At 41.7% G+C, this 19,484-nt stretch overlaps 1 protein-coding gene across 2 annotated transcripts in view; it reads right to left on the bottom strand.

Moving 5' to 3' along the window:
* CHD6 (chromodomain helicase DNA binding protein 6) overlaps positions 1-19,484 on the bottom strand; it is a 145,402-nt gene that overhangs the window by 112,538 nt on the left and 13,380 nt on the right. For both annotated transcript variants that reach the window (XM_084887512.1, XM_084887511.1), the window contains exon 2: positions 1,314-1,369. In XM_084887512.1, the coding sequence (XP_084743638.1) occupies positions 1,314-1,346 (33 nt within the window). In that variant the 5' untranslated portion in view covers positions 1,347-1,369. The remainder of the gene's footprint in view (positions 1-1,313; positions 1,370-19,484) is intronic.

Genomic DNA, 19,484 nt, shown 5'->3' on the forward strand with positions numbered 1-19,484 from the left:
CTATCCACTGAGCCAAACTGGCCAAGGCAAATAGTCCCCTTTTTGAGGGACATGTAAATCTTTCCAGTTTTGCTATTCTAAACAAAGTATCAATGAAAGCCCTGTATATACAGTTTTGCATACCTAAGTATATCCATAGGATAAATGCCCGACAGATGTAACTGCGTTCCCTATGGTGTTTATCCACCAGTTGACACCCCGTAGGGCCAGACAGGAAGAAATCAGTATGTAGAAAGTATTTAATCGCGGCTCTTCTTGTTAAGAATTGGCAGCAGATGAGTCAATTAATATCTCAAAACAAGTCGCTTGTTTTGGTTTCACAAGGACCTATCCACTGAGGACAGGCCAGAAGGTAGTCCTTTTAACCAAATCCCTAAATTGCCATTTATCTAAGTGGTCACTGCTGCTTAGGAGCAGAGAGGAGAGGAAAGTTGGCTGGTCCCATGCAACATGTTTGCACAGGGGGCAGGTGACGGGCAGGAATTCACAACTCCCCAGTTACCCGGTGGTCATCTGATTCTATAAAAGGAAAACCAGCTCATGAGAATAGCCTGTTTCTAAGAGACAGAAGCAGGTCCCCCCATCTCACCTCCCTGGCCTCACTGGTTGAGGTCTCTGGGTTCCTTTAACTATGTAAGCACCTGGAGCACGGAAGTACCAACTAAGGAAAAACATCTTGGCAGGATCAGTCACAAAGGCCTTTTTTCTTTCTTTTTTTTTTAATCAACTCCCCTCTCTTGCAGAAACCAAGGACCAACTAGTTAATGTTTTCTCTAGAAGGAAACGTTCAGAATTTATAAATGAGAATTCTTTTATTTTAGCCAAACATCAAAAGTGATAAACATATAAATAATTGATCACATTGCTCTTTATAAAAACTTAGAAACCCATATATTAAGTCATGTAGAACAGAGCTCTCAGTTACTACATGGACAATAGGAAACAGAGGCAGCAGAGACTAAGATAGGAGTCAAAACTGCTGACTCCCCCTTTTGTTAAAAAAGCACTGGTGTATGCTGAATGCATTCACTTAAAAGACCGGTATGCGAAAGCAGCCGGAGCAGTGGTTAGAGTGTCGGCCCATGCACCAAAGAGCCTTGGGTTCAATTCCCGGTCAAGGGCACATATCTGGGTTAGAAGTTCAATCCCCAATGCAGGTCAGGTGCATGTGGGAGGCAACATATCAATGTGTCTCTCTCATATCATTTTCTTCCTTCACCCAACCCTCTTCCACTCTCTCTAAAAATCAATGGGAAAAATAGCTCAGATGAAGATAAACTAAAAAAATTAAAAAGATAAGTAACATCACCTACCTGCTTCTCTTTCTTCTGTATTTTCATTATCATCTATTGAAGGAAGATACTTATTTCTGTAAAATATAAAAAAAGGCAAAGATTCAGATAAAAACCAAAATAAAATATTTTAGATTGTCTCAGGATTAACTGTGACACATGAGGAATACACAGAACAAACAAAAGAATACTTCTACAGAACATTTGTAATCAGTAGTCTTGTAATACAACAACCCACAGAGTCCTTAGTATAGCCCTGGTGTTACCCAATCATATCCCAAACCCTAATTTATTTCTCCAGATAGGGGACAGAAATAAGCTAAGCTCTCATTTTCTTTGAAAGAAAATCAATAAATAATATCTGTAATTGATAAATCACGAAATACAAATATACACAATAAAAATGAGTGGTAAAAGAGTTGAAATTATTTCTTTAAAAAAGTGAGCCCTGGCCAGTGTTTCTAACTGGTTAGAACTTCGGCTGGCATACCAAAGGGTCAAGGGTTCAATTCTTAGTCAAGGGACATACTTGGGTTGCAGGTTCAACCCTGGCCCTGGTCGTGGCATGCGTAGGAGGCAACCCATTGATGTATCTGTCTCACAGTTATGTTTCTCTCTCTCTCCCCCCTCCTCCTCCATCCTTCCTTCCCTCCTTTCACTCTTTCTCTTTAAAAAAAAAAAAAAAACAAAAAAACACAATTAAAAAGAATATACTCGGATGTGGATTAACGGAAAAAGAAGAAAGGAAAAGTGAGAGAGGAATTGGTGAGGTAGGAAAGGTCACTCTTGCACTTAATAATATGCAATCCTGTATTGTTTGATGTTTAAAATCATGTGCATATATTACTTGACAAAATAAATTCCATTCCAATATTTCATATGACTTTTTTTGTTTGTTTTTAAATATATTTTTATTGATTTTTCCCTCCCTCCTTCCTCTCTGAAATCAATAAAAACATTTTTTTTTAATTAATAAATTCCTTTGGAGCACCATAATAATAAGAGCCCAGCAAGCGGCTTTAGAGGTCTGGGCGGGCACTGAGCATCAGGGGAACAGGAACAATCCTAGCCTAGAAAACCTGGAATGTACTGCGTGGGGTCTAAAGCACTCACCTTCCTCATGTACAAACTGCGTACAAACAGGTCATAGTCTCAGCTGCCCACTCCAGCCCACACAGACACTGCCTCATATTTATTTTGTAGTACTTTGATTTCCTAAACATCCCACAGAGCTACAAAACACCATACCCTCAGGAAACCACCCCTTAGGCACATAATTATCCTATGATCACGATTATTTCTCATACCCAAATCAATGTGTCATGTAGGCAATAAAGCAGAACTGGAAAGTGAGATGGCCCCATTTTCTGTGTTCATGGGATGTTTGATGAAAAACGAAGGACTTGTGATTCCCAGCATTCTTAGGGCCACAATTACAGTTTATCGGTTTAATATCTGTATATTTAGTGCGTGTCTTTTCTCCAGGAGTCAGAGGCTTTCTATAAAAAGGACGCTAAAATGCTGCCAGGATATTGGTACTCACAAAGAGGTAATAACAAACTTCACAGTGGGTGTAGTCAGCCTAGACCGAGGGGAAAGGGAGGAGGGCAGAGAGGAATTTGGAAAAGGAAAGTCAGGTTAGTAAGAGTAAGAGATTTCTAAGAATCACAGCGAGGATTAGCAATTGATGGAACAATTATTCACCTTAAGAAAACTATAAATACCAGAGAAATGTAAGTGCTCTGAATCAAGATAGTTAAATGAATTTTACCCCTCAATCTTCACTAGTGGAGTGAGTTCTAGGTAAATTACATTAGTACGAGTTTATCTCCTTTATTTCTCAAATTTAAATTATCGGGCCTCAGAAAACCATTCTCAACAGTTAAAAACTGTCACAAATTCTGAAATGAAGTTTGAGAAATAAATCCAGTTAATAAAACAGGATATAGCCGAAACTGGTTTGGCTCAGTGGATAGAGCGTCGGCCTGTGGACTGAAGGGTCCCAGGTTCGATTCCGGTCAAGGGCATGTAACATGGTTGCGGGCACAACCCTAGTAGGGGGTGTGCAAGAGGCAGCTGATCGATGTTTCCCTCTCATCAATGTTTCTGGCTCTCTATCCCTCTCTCTTTCTCTCTATAAAAAATCAATAAGATATATTTTAAAAAATAAAAAATAAAACAGGATATATATTATAATCAGACATATGTATTCAAAATTCTGCCCAACAAAATGAAATCAATCGTTTAAAAAGTAAAGAAAAATTTCACCAATGCTAATAAAAATTCCTTTAAAATTTTTTTTTAATTTATTTTTTACAGAGAGGGATGGGGGTTGGAGGAGAATGAAGGACTGGGAGAGGGAGAAAGAGAAAAACATGGATCGGTTGCTTCCTGTATGCACCCTGTCCAGGGATTGAACCTGCAGCCTGGATATGTAACCCGACCAGGAATCAATGATGCTCCAACAAACTGAGCTGTACACCAGCCAGGGCAAAAATTACTTCTTAATATATAAAAGAATAAGTATAATGCAGTAGAGACATCAAAAACACAATTTCCAAGCGCACTTTCTTTCCACCAAAGAATAAAGGCTGCGTCTTCTGGGCTCGGCTGCAACACTGAAGATGTCTCGCCAGAGCCGCATGAAGCAGACCATGGCAGGCGGAGCAGACCAGCACAAGGCGGAGCAGACCAGCACAGGGCGGAGCAGACCAGCACAGGGAAGAGCAGAGCATGGAGGAGCGGAGCAGAGCTGTCCTACAGCTGTCCTGCAGCCATGCTGTATCACAATTGGGCTGTTTTGCACTGAATAAAGCTTCCTTCACCGCAGAAACACACATAAAACAAAAAGCAATTTCCGATGAAGTACCACAAGCTAGCATGCAAATAAGCAGGGCCACAACGGGTGCCAGGAATGTGAGGAAACCAGGTCCGACTTATCACTGCTAATGGCACTTTCAATTCTTTCAAGCTTTCTGAAGAGTCCTCAGGCAATGTGCCATGTGATATGGAAACTATTGCAGTCCTTTTCCCTGCCAATTCCACAAGTTAGGAGCCTTAGCGGGAGCTCAGGGATGAGGTAGGTGGAAGTGTGACATAAAATGCTTGACACTGGAGTCAGCCACGAAGATCACACAGGCACAGGGATCACACAGGCACAGGGATCACAAAGGATCACCACTCTTGGGCCTGTGTTATCATGGGGCCTGAGAAGATCAGAGAACACAGGCTTGAATGACTCGGAAAGAGGTGGGACTGACTCAAGTACGGCTTGAATTAGATTACTCAGCACAGAAAGAAGACTTGGAGGAAAAAGAGACCAAGGAAACCAAATATTCCCCCTCCCCAATTTGTTCACATGTGAGACATTGCCACCTGCACCTTCAGCGATATTCATGCTGTACAGACAATCCCACCCCATTCTCTGAGGTGTGTGTGTGTGAATTCTGAGTGAGTGGGAGTGATGCTACTACTGTAAGAACAACTGCTCTAGTTCACTGAAAACCATCTTTGGCAAACCTCATGTTATTGTTGTGAAATCATTTATTGCACCCGGATGGACTGTCACACGCCAGCATGCTGCCACTCCACAACATAACAGATGTCATCAACAACAACAATAGGTGTTCAATGACTTTTATTTCTATAAATAGTAACTAGTGATTTACAAAGGACTCTCTCTTACATTACCTCTAATTTTTTTACCTCTTTTATCGTGCACATTTAAAAAATACAAAACTACCTAATCTTTTTGTAAAGAGAAACTTTTATGTTGCAGGAGTGGATGAATAGATGCACACTAAAGCCCATACTTCTGCACAACACTGGAAATGGCTTTGCAGCCTCTGTTGCTGCATTGCCATTGCTCAAATTTGTGATTAAATTTTTCTGGCTCAATAAAGAACAAATTAAACAGTAACTTCAGCATCCCACAACTTAATTAGAACATAATGCAGACTGTGTGGGCAAACCAAGAAATTTGTCAGCAGGGGGGAGAAATGTGCATAACTTCTGAATTATATGAAAACTGGTAGGACTCCAGCTCTCTTTCTCACCCCGTATCAGTGCTTACGTATGAATACAGGATTTAATTACCTTCACAAGAAGATAAGCTAATAATATAACAAGAAAACAATATAAAATTCCCATTCCTTTTTACTCTCACCCACCTATTGTTGCTTCCCTTAAGAAAAATGGGTGGGTGCTAGGTTTCAAATAGAACGTTTGAAAGTTATTGTTATTTCCCTCCCTCCCTCCCTCTCTCTCTCTCTCTCTCTTTCTCTCTCTCTCTCTCTCTGTCTCTGTCTCTCTCTCTCTCTATTTCAAAAATTCTGCAACAGTGCTTGTGCCATTTCAAGTTCCGTGGTGCCGTGATGGACAATCTATAATAATAAAAGCGCAATATGCTAATTAGACTGGATAGCCAAACAACCTTCCATCATTCCTAATGAAGCCACGGCAGTGGGGGCAGAGGCAGAGGCGGTTAGTGGCAATCAGGCAGCCAGGCAAGCAGTTAGGGGTGATCAGGCAGGCAGGCAGAGTGGTTAGGGGTGATCAGACAGGCAGGTGAATGGTAGTGGCAATAGGTAGGCAGGCAGAGTGGTTAGGGGTTATCAGTCAGGCAGGCAAGCAGTTAGGGGCATCAGGCAGGCAGGCTGAGGGGTTAGAGACAATCAGACAGGCAGAGTAGTTAGGAGTGATCAGGTAGGTAGGTGAGAGGTTAGGAGCCAGCAGTACCTGAATGAGAGAGGGATGTCTGACTGCTGGTTTAGGCCCAATCCCTGTTGGACATCCCCTGAGGTGTCCCTGATTGCAAGAGGGTGCAGGCCAGGCTGAGGGACCCCACCCACCATACATGAATTTTGTGCACCGAGCCTCTAGTTAAAAATAATAAAACAAGGTACACACTCTTCCACCATTCATTCACAGAGATTTACATTTACTATACTTTGAGAACTCTGCTACCCTAACAATGCCTCTCAGTTCCCCTGGTCTATTTCACTCCAAGAGTATTTCACACACACACACACTCACACGCGCGCATGAGCACACACACACATGAATGCACACAGCAAACCGCTACCATGGTTCTTTATATTCAAGGAGACAGCAAAGGACGTCAGGAAGGATGGGGACCTTTGCTGTTAACAGGCCCCTGTCCCTTCCACTCTGTCAGGCCCTTTGGGACAAAGAGTATGTGAGAAGCAAGTGTAAAAAACAGATGCACCTCAAATTTTCCAAAATGAACATGTACTTTTATAATCTATGTCAGTACAAGACTAATGATGTGGCAATCAATCAGTTGCTAGAATATTCACTGCTGGTATTAGTGGAGAGAAATGGTTTGCCTGCACATAAGGCGCATAAAGGAAATGAATGCAACACGATTATAGTAATCAGTCATTAGTGAACATTGTAGTTTGTTATTAATAATTATGTATAACAGGATATTATAAAAATTAAGTTACGAAATTTTTATTAAAATGTTTCTTACATGCCGTCATATTGGCTGGGCCGCAAAAGTATTTGCTTGGGCCACATGCAGCCTGCAGGCCACGAGTTTGACATGCTTGGTGTAAACTAAGGAAGTTCTCCACTGACTAGAAACATTTCAACAATGATGCATTCACAGAATCAGAAGTAAATGGGAGCTTTGAGCTCCTCCAGCCAAACACTTTGATTTTAATAATGAAAGAGTCACATTTGTGTAATACAGAAGAAACATCAACCCTAACTACCAGTTCATCTTTTCAATCAGAGAAAATACTTTTAACTCTGAATCTGGTGGTAAAATTCAGCTTCCTCGGTAAGAGTCACTATTAAGGATAGAGAAGCAAGGAATCAGGTACTTATTATCAGTGCTATCAAATGATCACCTTGTACAGTAAAACCTGATTGTACTTTTTTTGTCATTAGACCCTACACACCATAATGTCAACTGATCCAGATAAAAAATGATCACATCTGACAGTCCAGCACTCAAGGATCAGAGCCCTGAAAATGCAAACTATCCATATGTGGGAAGACCAAAGGTTTTACTAATAATACTCCACATTCAAACTCAACAGGTCTCACCAGTAATGCTGTGGAGAAAGATTAAAACCTGTAGGTTTGGGAGTGAAGAAATGTAGGTTCTGAACACTCACTCAGGGAGTAGTATTTGTACAATTTATTCAATCTTCTTGGGTCTCCGTTTCTTCATTTGGATATTAGGGACAAAAACCATCTTTGGAGAGAGGAGATGGATGAGTTCTATTTTGAACAGGCTAAATTTGAAGGAACATTAAGACTGCGACAGCCCTAGCCGGTTTTGCTCAGTGGATAGAGTGTCGGCTTGCAGACTGAAGAGTCCCAGGTTCGATTCCAGTGAAGGGCAGATTCCATGGTGGCAGGCTTGATCCCCAATAGGGGGTGTACAGGAAGCAGCCAATCAATGATTTTCTCTCATCATTGATGTTTCTATCTCTCTCTCCCCCTTCCTCTCTGAAATCAATAAAAGTATATAGTATACATACATACATATATATATATATATATATATATATATATATATGTATATATATATATAGACAGACTGCAACAAAGTGAAGGGAGGGAACTTAAAGCTCAGGCAATGCAATCCTTTTATCTTAAATTAATGAAACTGAGAGCTGCCTGGTTGTCCAAAGGCTCACAAGTTATTCAGAAGTAGATTTCCTGGGTTCCAATTCAACCCTCTTAGTGCTACATCAAGCTGCCTCGTAGGCAAATGAAAACGGTAAAAAGTCAGAATTTGGAGATGTTCTAGTTGGAACACAGAGTGTGGGCAGAGGTTAGAAAGCTATTCTGTAGATAAATTACAACATTCTAAAAAAAGAAAGCCCATATGGCAGAAAGAAAGAAAGAAAGAAAGAAAGAAAGAAAGAAAGAAAGAAAGAAAGAAAGAAAGGCAGACAGACAAAAGGCAGGCTATAGCAGAGAATGCATTTATTTGATGCATCCATGGGGTGAAAAGAAAGCAATTAAAACAGCTTGATATAACTATCATTCATGTGGACCTTTTGAGCACATTTACACAAGATGGATGAACCCTTCAGATATTGCAAACAAGAGAACAAAATATATAAATTACTAATATGATAAACACAGATAAAACCTTTAGTGATATAACTGCAAATAAGTGTTTAAATTATTTATCTACTTTCAATAAGTTTCCAATTTGAATTCTGAATTCAAAATTGTTTGGAGGCAATTTACAGTTAGTAACAAAGTCTACCTGATAGCAGGAAACAGAATCATAGTATAGGCAATACTCAGCAGAGTTTTTACTTTGGGATAGAATAAAGAAAAATGATATATCGTCACCCAGGCTATGCACTCTATTCCACAGGAAACAGAAGAGCCGCCTAAGTGCAAACCACTGTACAATATGAAAACATTTTATCACCTAGACCTGTGGGATTCTTAATAAGGTACAGGAGAGTGAGGAGCTGGGAAAATTCCTTGGCAAATGGATGGGAAAACTGAAGACAGCTGAACAAACTGGCGGAGCAATTTAAAGCCAGATACACTTCCCCTTGGCTGGAAAGCCCTGGGGGACCTAGTGACAGGTACACTGGTGCCAGACCTCACCCCCAGAATGGCCTTTCCTACCCTGACATATGGCTGCCATGCAGCTGAGACCCCTGTGACCTTTCCTCCATAGAGACAACATGTAGGCCTCAGTTGTATTTCAGCCCCAGGCACAAAAAAGCAGCAAAACTATGGGGGTGACACCAGAACCAGCTACATGACTAATGACCCCTGCTCTGGCACTGACTAATCAGTGGAGATCACACCTAGAAAAGCTGATGAACATTCGACTGAGATCCTCCACTGTAATCTCCCCTAAATTCCCCACCTTTGGAAAGCAGCTAAAACCCCCTCAAGACAAGCCGAAGGTGCGCTCTCTCTGGAACACACCCTGGTGAACTTTTTACTTTCTCCTAGACTCTAGGAGTCCCCACAAGACTTGCAACCAGGGGAGCAATGGGCAGCGGCAGCTCATGCCAGGTTAAGCCCCTGAACCTGTCCCCAAAGACCCCTCTTCTGACTTTCCAGTGAGCTTGGCTCCTTTCTTTCCTAACCTTTCTAGAGGGCAAAGTAGCCCCCACCTAGGCTCCCTCCTGTTGCTTCTCTCCGAGGCCCTCCTCCTTTCACTGTCCCCAGCTTTAATAAACATACTCTCAAAATTACTTGGGCTTGTGTTGTGACATCTTTTCCTGCACGAAGTCAAGAACCCACACACTACAAGCTCACCTGAGGCAGACCCACTCAGGCCCCAGTAACACAAGCACTAAAAAGATGGGATTTCCCTCTATTTCTAAAACAACTCCGTTTTGTTAAAGTAAAATAACCCAGGATTTTTCCCAAGTGTTTTTTCCTATTGTCTAAAGACAGGACAAATAATGGATTCTGAAACTGACACAAATTTCCTTCAGCCCGAAAACCGAACTTCCACATCTTGCACTGAATCATCTGCTGCCAGCCCAGGAGGATGCTGCACCCTGATGGGTTCCCAGTCATTTCCGTCTCCTAAAAGCTGTTTAACTCTGGCACCTCCTGCACTTTCCTTAGGGCCTAGGGATTTCAGTGTAATGGAAATTGCAAAGAATTTTTTAAGCTCTGAATTTTAAAAAAATTATTCTTAATCCTCTCTCACCCTCAATTCCCCATCCCATGAAACCTAAAAGGAAGAGAGTGCTGTGATGAATGCAGAACCAGTCTGTGGGGGCAAGATGTGACTGAGATGCAAAAGGTTCTGCTTGCAAAAGCAAGCTGACTGATGAGGCAGATGGCTGGCAACAAGTCTCCTACCAATACAATGCCTTGGTTCTCTGACTCTGGTTGTATTGCACCAAGATAGAAACTGCAGGCAACAAGTAGAACACTTAAGAGGCCACCCACCGCGGGCAATCCAATTAACTAAAACCTGGTAACACCATCTACATTATAGGTGAGCCATCTAATGTGCCTACAGATTGCTAAATATGTAGTCAGCCTATTTTATTTTATTTATTTTTAAATATATTTTATTGATTTCTTACAGAAAGGAAGAGAGAGGGATAGAGACTTAGAAACATCAATGAAAGAGAATCATCCATCAGCTGCTTCTTGCACACCCCCTACTGGGGATGTGCCTGAAACCAAGGTACATGCCCTTGACCGGAATTGAACCTGGGACCGTTCAGTCCACAGGCCGATGCTCTATCCACTGAGCCAAACCGGTTTTAGCTGTAGTCAGCCTATTTTAAATTAATGTATTAGCAAGCATCATATTATTAAAACTATTGACTTCTAACAGCTAAACAATTTTGAGGACCTCAATTTAATGGACTTTGGATGTAAGGGACAAAACTTCTGGTCCTTATGCCGTATGTGAAAATTAACACCATGTTCATTTTTAAATGCTTTTAACCAATTAACTGGTTTTTTGTTTTTGTTTGTTTGTTTTTTTTGTGATTAATTCACTGTGTCTCTATGTTGTTCTCAAAGGGTAATAGTTCCTTCTTTTTTTACAGCTGCTTTGTATTCCATTTTTATCCACTTATCTACTGATGGGCACTTGGACTGTTTCCAGAACTTAGCTATCTTATATAATAAAAGGCTAATATGCAAATCAATTGAACAGCAGAATGACCAGTCACTATGACATGCACTGACAAACAGGGGGCAGACGTCCAATGCAGGAGCTGCCCCCCCTGGTGGTCAATGCTCTCCCACAGGGGTAGTGCCACTTAGCCAGGAGCCGGCTCATGGCTGGCAAGCACAGTGGTGGTGGCAGGAGCCTCTTCCGCTTCTGCGGCAGCGCTAAGGATATCTGATTGCCGGCTTAGGCCAGCTACTTCCAGGGAGTAGGCCTACGCTGTCAGTCAGACATCCCCTGAGCGCTTCCGGACGGTGAGAGGGCACAGGCCAGACTGAGCCCCCCCCCTCCCCGCCCCCCGAGTGCACAAATTTCATGCACTGGCCCTCTAGTATATAAATACTATATAAAAAAGCATGTAACCAGCATCCATGTCCAGAAACAGAACACGGTTACTTGCACAATGAAAGCTCTATCCATAATCCTTTCTAATCACTAATACTTTTCTCCAAGGAAAAGCACGTCTGACTTTTAACAGTATAGATGTGTTTTGCTTGTTTCTGCACTTTATAAAAGAGGAATTACATGGTATATATTCTTATGTGTGGCTTCTGTGATACTTAGCATCTACTGTCTCTCAACTCCAAAATCACCCTTCAGTACCTGCTCTGTGATAATGCACTGTGCTCTTAAGTATTTTTCCTTTACAGAGTATGATATTAAACTTGGTCAGGAGAGGGCAGTGGAGGGACACTGCAAGAAGAAGATAGCTGGTCTTTCATGTTTGAGTGCAGTTCTTTTGCTTGTTTTTGCTCCTACTCCAGAGTCACCGGTGAAAGCATGTAGGGACATCTATCTGATGGTCTATTCACAAGCCCAGAGCATTAGACAGTTTTCTTATTCTCAAAGATGATCTGAAAGTCTTAGTTTGCCTGCATAGGTCATACCTATACTTGAGGATAATGAAATCATCCCATAGGTGGGTTTTCTTTTCCTTTTCTAGGGAAGGGCAGATATTCCCAGATATTTAATATTATTATTTAATACTCTATATATTTTTCCTGCTCTTTCCTGTACCTTCTATGTTCTGTATCCTCCTTAATTCGCAAAGTTAAAACCTGAACTAAGATACTTTATCTGGGTAAAGTAGAATCAACCCTTATAAATATCCAACTGCAACAATATTAGATCTTATAGTCAGATGCTGAAGGCACTCCTATTAAAAAATCTGGAACGATAGGATACCATCCATTAAGCATTGTTCTAGACATTCTAGAGAACATGGAAGAAAATTATGAGATGTATAAACTGGAAAGAAAAATACAAAATTATTATTTATACTAGGGGCCCGGTGCACAAAATTCGTGCATAGGGGTGTGTGTTTGTGTCCCTGAGTCCAGCCTGCACCCTCTCCAATTTGGGACCCCTCAAGGGATGTCCAACTGCCTTATCACAATCCAGGACTGTTTGCTCCCAACTGCTCTCCTGCCTGCCGCCTGATTGCCCTAACAGCTTCTGCCTGTCAGATTGATCACCCCCTAATCACTTCCCTGCCAGCCTGCCTGATGCCAAACTGCTCCCCTGCTGGCCCGATTGCCCCTAACTGCCCTCTCCTGCAGGCCTGATTGATCCTATCTTCCCTGCATGCCTGGTCGCCCCTAACTATCCTCTCCTGCAGACCAGGTCACCCCCAACTGTCCTCCCCTGCTGGCCATCTTGTGGCGGCCATCTTTGACTATATGGGGCGGTCATTTGTATGTTGGAGTCTAAATTTGGGAAAAATTAAACCATGCAATAATAATTACCAAAGTTATATACAGTGCCAATATTTAAATCTATAAATAGAATAAAACAAAATTAAGAAGCGTCTTGTCTTTAAATCCATCCTCACTCTTATACCTGAAGAATCAATCCAATTGGGTCTTTCCTGTTCAATTTTACCACTGGCACACAACTGCTGGAAGCTTCAGACAGACTAAAAGAGAACTAGTTAAATCCCTATCATTCAGCTCTTACCCCGATCAATGAAATCCAACTGTTCAAACGATGAAACTATTACAACAATGTTCACATCCTTAAGAATCTAGTCATTTTCTTACCCACACAGATTAACCTCTTATCAGACCCATACAAAACAAGCACAATTCAAATATAAAAACATAGATAAGTGGAGAGATATTTTATGAAAGAACATGACCACTCAAATTATTCAATGTTCCCATCTGAACTGACATTTGGTGGAAATAATAAATTCATTTGCTAAAGTAAATCAGAATGATGGAAAAAGAGAGGAAGAGAATTATTTAATAACTTGTTAAAATATGAGCTACATTACCTTAACATAAAAGGAAAAAAAAATCACTTGGCAAAGAGACAGAGATAAAGGGGTCAAGATTATCTATGGTGCCTCCTGCCTCCTGTTCTGTAATCGAGACCTATGGCTGCTATTTATCATTTCTTGGAGTAGCAGTTGTCAACGTTTTGGACCTCACAGTCTACCAGTGGTCCATGGATCACTGGTTGGCGACCGCTGATGGGAGAATCTGAAAATTTGATTTTATGGTATTGAATACTAGCTATATGGCTTTTTACTCAAAAAAAAAAAAAAAAAAAAAAAATCTGAAATTGTGTAGCTGGTGGCTGCTTAGAGAGCAAGCAGCTTCATCTTCAAGACAGAAAAAATCTACGGGCCAGAGTAGTATCCTGTGCCTATGTGAGTGAATCTGTGCCTCAAGCAGTCTGTACCTTCCCATCTATTCTGTCCTTGTGAGTCCCTCTACACCAGAGCATACTAGTGAGTCTAGGCAGGAGTCTTCAAACTGCGGCCCGCAGAGGAGTCTGATCCGGCCCGCCAGGTTTTTTGGGCAGTGAGCGCAGCCGAGGTGTTACAGTAGGAATTAGTAGTTCATATAGTCTGGCCCTCCAGCTCTCTGAGGGACCGTGATCTGGCCCCCACTTTAAAAAGTTTGAGGACCCCTGGTCTAGGGGCTGTTTCTGCCTCTCACTATAAGGCCAAGTTAAAAGATTCAAAAGAAGGACCTCTCTAAAGGGAAAACCCTACATACCTGCTCCTCCATTTGGACATACTATGTTTGTATATGTCTCTCTATATACAAAAAGAATATATATGTAGATTATTTATATACAAATACAGATTATCCTCCAGGGCTCGTAGGACAGTATACTTGAGGTATTTTTCTAGTAACAGAGCCTACATAATCCACTCTGTCCTGCTAAGAGCACAAATTCTGCAACCAAACTGGGTCCAAATCCTGGCACTCACCATTTATTAGCTATGTGATCAGGGCAAATTACTTAATCTCTCTACCTCAGTTTCCTATATGTAAAACAGGAATGATAATCATGTGAGGATTAATTAATTAGTACAGGCAGATTATAAAGTACAGTATATGACATATAGAAGTGCTATATAAGACAAATATTACTACTGACATTTATACAACAGCCATGTAGGTAGGATTACAGGGAAAATAATATATGATCACAGTAATGAGGATGACCTACATGGATTCAAATGACTTACATGAATTCATGATCCATAATCCCCAACCAAAGTAACCTTAGAACTTTGTAAACTTTGGAGCAAGCCCTAATGTAGGTAAAAATATTTCACAAATGGCTAATAATCCCATAGATAACTCATTCAAAAACAAATACTTTTCTACATGGCACTTCTTTTACTAGGCATAATCAGAAAAAAAAAATACTTTGCATAAATGAATTTTCTGGACACCTCAGAGCAGGGGTCCTCAAACTTTTTAAAGTGGGGGCCAGATCACGGTCCCTCAGAGAGCTGGAGGGCCGGACTATATGAACTACTAATTCCTACTGTAACACCTCGGCTGCGCTCACTGCCCAAAAAACCTGGCAGGCCGGATCAGACTCCTCTGCGGGCCGCATGTGGCCCGCGGGCCGTAGTTTGAAGACCCCTGCCTCAGAGATTACATACAGGGTTTTTTTTTTAAGTTCTTAATCAAAAATAGAAAAGAAGAGGACACTTCCTATCTCATTTTATGAGGCTAGCAATACTCCAACACCAACTCCAGCAATAGAAATACAAGAAACCATTGTTTAAAGACAAAGTTCAAAACACTGACACTAAAATTCTTTTTTTTTTAAATATATTTTATTGTCTTTTTTTATAGAGAGGAAGGAAGAGGCACAGAGAGTTAGAAACATCAATGAGAGAGAAACATCGACCAGCCGCCTCCTGCACACCCCGCACTGGGGACGTGCCCACAACCAAGGTACATGCCCTCGACCAGAACTGAACCTGGGACCCTTCAGTCCGCAGGCCGACGCTCTACCCACTGAGCCAAACAGGTTTTGGCTGACACTAAAATTCTTAACAAAATACAGCTGACCCTTGAAAATCTGCATAGAACTTTTGACTCCCCCCAAACTTAACTATAGTTGCTTCAGTATTCATGGGGTGGGGGGGAGGATTGGTTCTAGGAACCCCGTGAATACTAAAATCTGTGGATGCTCAAGTCCCTTGTATTAAACTAGAGGCCCAATGCACAAACTTCGTGCAAGAGTAGCCTTCCTTCCCTCAGCTGCGGGCACAGGGCCCGGGCTTCGCTCCCTCCGGCCACCAGCAGGCACCCAGGACCTGGGATTCCCTTGCAGCCCTGGTTTCGTCCGGAAGGACAGAAGGACGTCTGGTCTAATTAGTATGTTATGCTTTTATTATTGTAGATGGCATAATAATGCATACAGTAGCCTTTCCCCCCCCCCATATCCACAGATTCCCAGCTGCAGACTGAAAATACTGTACTTAAATTGTGGTTGGTTGAATATGTGGATGCAAAACCCACAGATTCAAAGGGCCAACTGTATTTATTAAAAAAAAAAATAAAAAAATGTGTATACATGGACCTTGGCAGTTCAAACCTATGTTGTTCAAGGATCAACTATACTATCACAATGAATCCAGCAATATTTAAAAATGATAATACATCAAGACCAAGTGGGATTTATTCTGGGTATCCAACAGGGAGTCAAGATTAAAAAATCAATTAATGTGCCCTAGCCAATTCGGCTCAGTGGATAGAGCGTCAGCCTGCTGACGGAAAGGTCCCAGGTTTAATTCCAGTCAAAGGCATGTACCTGGGTTGCAGGCTCCTCCTCAGACCAAGCCCCGGTCAGGGCTCATGCAGGAGGCAACCAATCGATGTGCCTCTCTCAGACTGATATTTCTGTTTTTCCCTGTCTCACAGACTAAGGGGAAAAAACCTCACATGATCATTTTAATAGATACACAAAAAGTATCTGACACATTCCAAAGCCCATTTATAATTTTTTAAAAACTCTCAACAAACTAGAAATAAAAGAGAACTTCCTAAACCTGATAAAAGGCAGTGACACACAAAAAAATATATACCGGTAGTTTATGGGACTATATTATTTTCCCCTAAACTCAGGAATAAGGCATGCATGTCTAATCTCATCACATCTATTCAATATCATACTGGAGTCCTAACCAGTGCAATAAGACATGAAAAATAAATAGAAGGAATATAGTTAGTTAAACAGGGAGAAATAAAACTGTCTTTATTTGACATAACTATCAATGTAAAAAATCTCAAAAAAAAGCTTTTAGAACTGTAAATTACTTTAATAAAGTCACAGGATATAAGATCACTATACAAAAATGAATTATATTTCTATATTCTAGGAATAACTATAAATTAACTTTTTGAAATCCTCACCCAAGAATATGTTTTTAATTGATTTTTAGAAAGAGGGGAGAAGGAGAAGGGAAGATGAAAGAGGGGGGGAGATATCAATGTAGGAGAGAAGCATCAATTAGTTACATCCCAGACCAGGGATCAAACCCACAACCAAGGTATGTGCCATGACAGAAATCGAACCCACAAACTTTTGATGTACGGGACAATGCTCCAACCAACTAAGCCACCCAGTCAGGACTATAAATTAACGTTTTTTAAAAGTACCATTTATAAGAGTACCCCAAAACATTAAATACTTACACGTAAATCAAAATTAAGAACAACTTTGTAACTGTTATAAAGCAGCTTTAATTTGACCAGCTTCTTCCTCTATACAGAAAAGCTGTGTATAGCCCACATAGGCTAAAACTTCAGAGAAAGCTGACTTATCTTCTTCTCAACTCGTTGGAAGGTTTTGCATGAGTAAGCTTTCCTTCCAGTAGATAGTCCTTTTCCTCCCATTTTCCCTTAGAAGAGATTCATCCTGAGAATTCATGCTGTGTGATTGATATCTTGGAACTAAGAAACAAAAATGGAATGCTGCCCCAGAAAATTAAAAGCTTGCAAAATCCAAATTAAAAGCTTCCCTTCTGGTGACTGATGAACCCAGACACTGACAAGCTTTAATACTAAAATCCCCAGATGAAACACAACACTGTGCAAAAGACTTGTCTTATCACTAAGCCTTCCACACATTCACAGCCTCTATAAATAAGGCTACTGCACCCATGTATTTCAAGACATGTCCCTCCCTCCTAACACTCCCCACCCCCCCAAACACATCTAATTGGACAAGAGGTGGACCTCTAGCCCCAGGGCAGCCAATGCCTAAAAACAGGCCAACAATCGAGGACATGACATTTCTGAGGGCAGGGAACACCCTGTTGGGCAAAATCTGTTTTCTCAGAAATCTGAAATGAAAAGTACCCAAAGAACAAGGCATTAAAGAAGCTCAGAAATCGTGAAGTTGAGAGAGCCTGGAGGAACTCTTAAGAGGCCTTGGACATCATGGAAAAGTTGAGAGAACATAATATATGAGTAGGCAGACTGTAAAGTACTAGTAGAAGAGAGCAATGCATAGGATGAGGAAACTAGTGGGTGAGAAGAGTAGAGTGGGGCAGACCCACTGGACATCATGTAAATGGCAAGGTACTAAGAGAGACCATCCAAGAAAGCCTGCCACTAAAAGCCTAGAGCTGTCCAGCCGTAGTCATCTATTGCCACAATAATACTACACAACAGCAGACCACACAATCTCAGGGCTTAGAACAAGAAGCATTTAATTTCCCCTCAGGAATCTGAGTTGGATTGGCTCTGCTCTATGGCCTCACCCTGAGGCCCACCCTGAAAAGGCTACAGCTACTCAGGGCTCTTCTCACAGTGATGGCAAAAGCACAGGAAGACAAAGCCATCAGCACACCGTCCTGCAAATCTCTGCTCTCTTCACGTCTACTTACATCGCCCTAGGCCAAAGCAACTCACAAGGCCAGGCCTAAAATCAAAAGGTAGGGACATGATTCCACCTACTATGAGGTTATGGCAAGGGTGTACATGTGAAATACTACTTACTACAAGAGTAAAAACTTAGGGCCAATAACTCAACCACTGCACCACTTTTCTAAACGAACTTGGCCTAAATTTCTGTTTATTACAACTCAAAGAATCTATACTAATAAGAGAGTAATATGCTAATTAGACTGGACATCTTCTGGGCATCCTTCCAGACAAAGCCACGGTGGCGGGGGCCGAGGCAGAGGTGGTTAGGGGCAATCAGGCTAGCAGGGGAAAACAGTTGGGGGCAAGATCAGGCCAGCAGGGATGGCAGTTGAAGGCAAGATCAGGCCAGTAGGGGAGAGCAGTTAGGAGCAATCAGGCAAGCAGAGGCAGTTAGGGGCAATCTGGCAGACAGGCAGAGGGGTTAGGGGTAATCTGGCAGGCAGGCAGAGACAGTTAGGGGCAAACAGGCAGGCAGGCAGGCAGGTGAGCGGTTAGGAGCCAGCAGTCCCAGATTGCAAGCAGGATGTCTGACTGCCGGTTTAGGCCCAATCCCTGTGGACATCCCCAAGGAGTCCCCAAGGGGTCCCCGATAGGAGAGGGTGCAGGCTGGGGTGATCATATTCTGTATGATTCCATTTAAATAGAGTTCAAGAACAGGCAAAACTAATCTTTGGTGACAGAAGTCAGAATAGTGTTGGGGGGAGGAAATGTTCTCTATCTTAATCTGAAGGTGATGATTACAAAGGTATATTCACACATTTAAAAAATACATTTTACTTTACTGAATGTATGTTATACTTTAAAAATCCAATTTCTATGTTATGGTCCTAACCTACCCTCCATCCAAAAAAGTCAGCGCTCAATTAACGTTTGTGGCTGAATGCCTTAATACCTTTTAAAAAATGTTTTCATTAATTTATTTTTTTTAGAGAGACAGGAAGGGAGGAGAGAAATACTGACTGGCTGCCTCCTACATGCCACCTACTGGGGATTGAGCCTGCAACCTGGGCATGTGCCCTGACCAAGAATGGAACCAGCAACCACTCAGTGCATGGTATAAAAATCAAATCAACTGAGCCACACTAGCCAGAGCCCTAAATGCCTTTTGAAAACAATAATCAACCTACCCTTTTCATATAAGAAAAGTCACAGCAAGCATTGCAATCAAAGTCTTACACTGGAGCTAGGCTAGGGAACGCTATCATCCTCACATAAGCAGAAAACTCACGTCTGCCCCAAGCTGCAGCAAGCCTGCAAGTGCTAAATGGGTAGCAATGTTTCCCTCATAAAACTGGCCGAAAGCAAAATCCCTACGTGACCAGCCCTACTGCTGAGACA

The sequence above is a fragment of the Pipistrellus hanaki genome (assembly GCF_964339955.1).
Source record: "Pipistrellus hanaki genome assembly, chromosome: 6".
Classification (NCBI taxonomy): domain Eukaryota; kingdom Metazoa; phylum Chordata; class Mammalia; order Chiroptera; family Vespertilionidae; genus Pipistrellus; species Pipistrellus hanaki.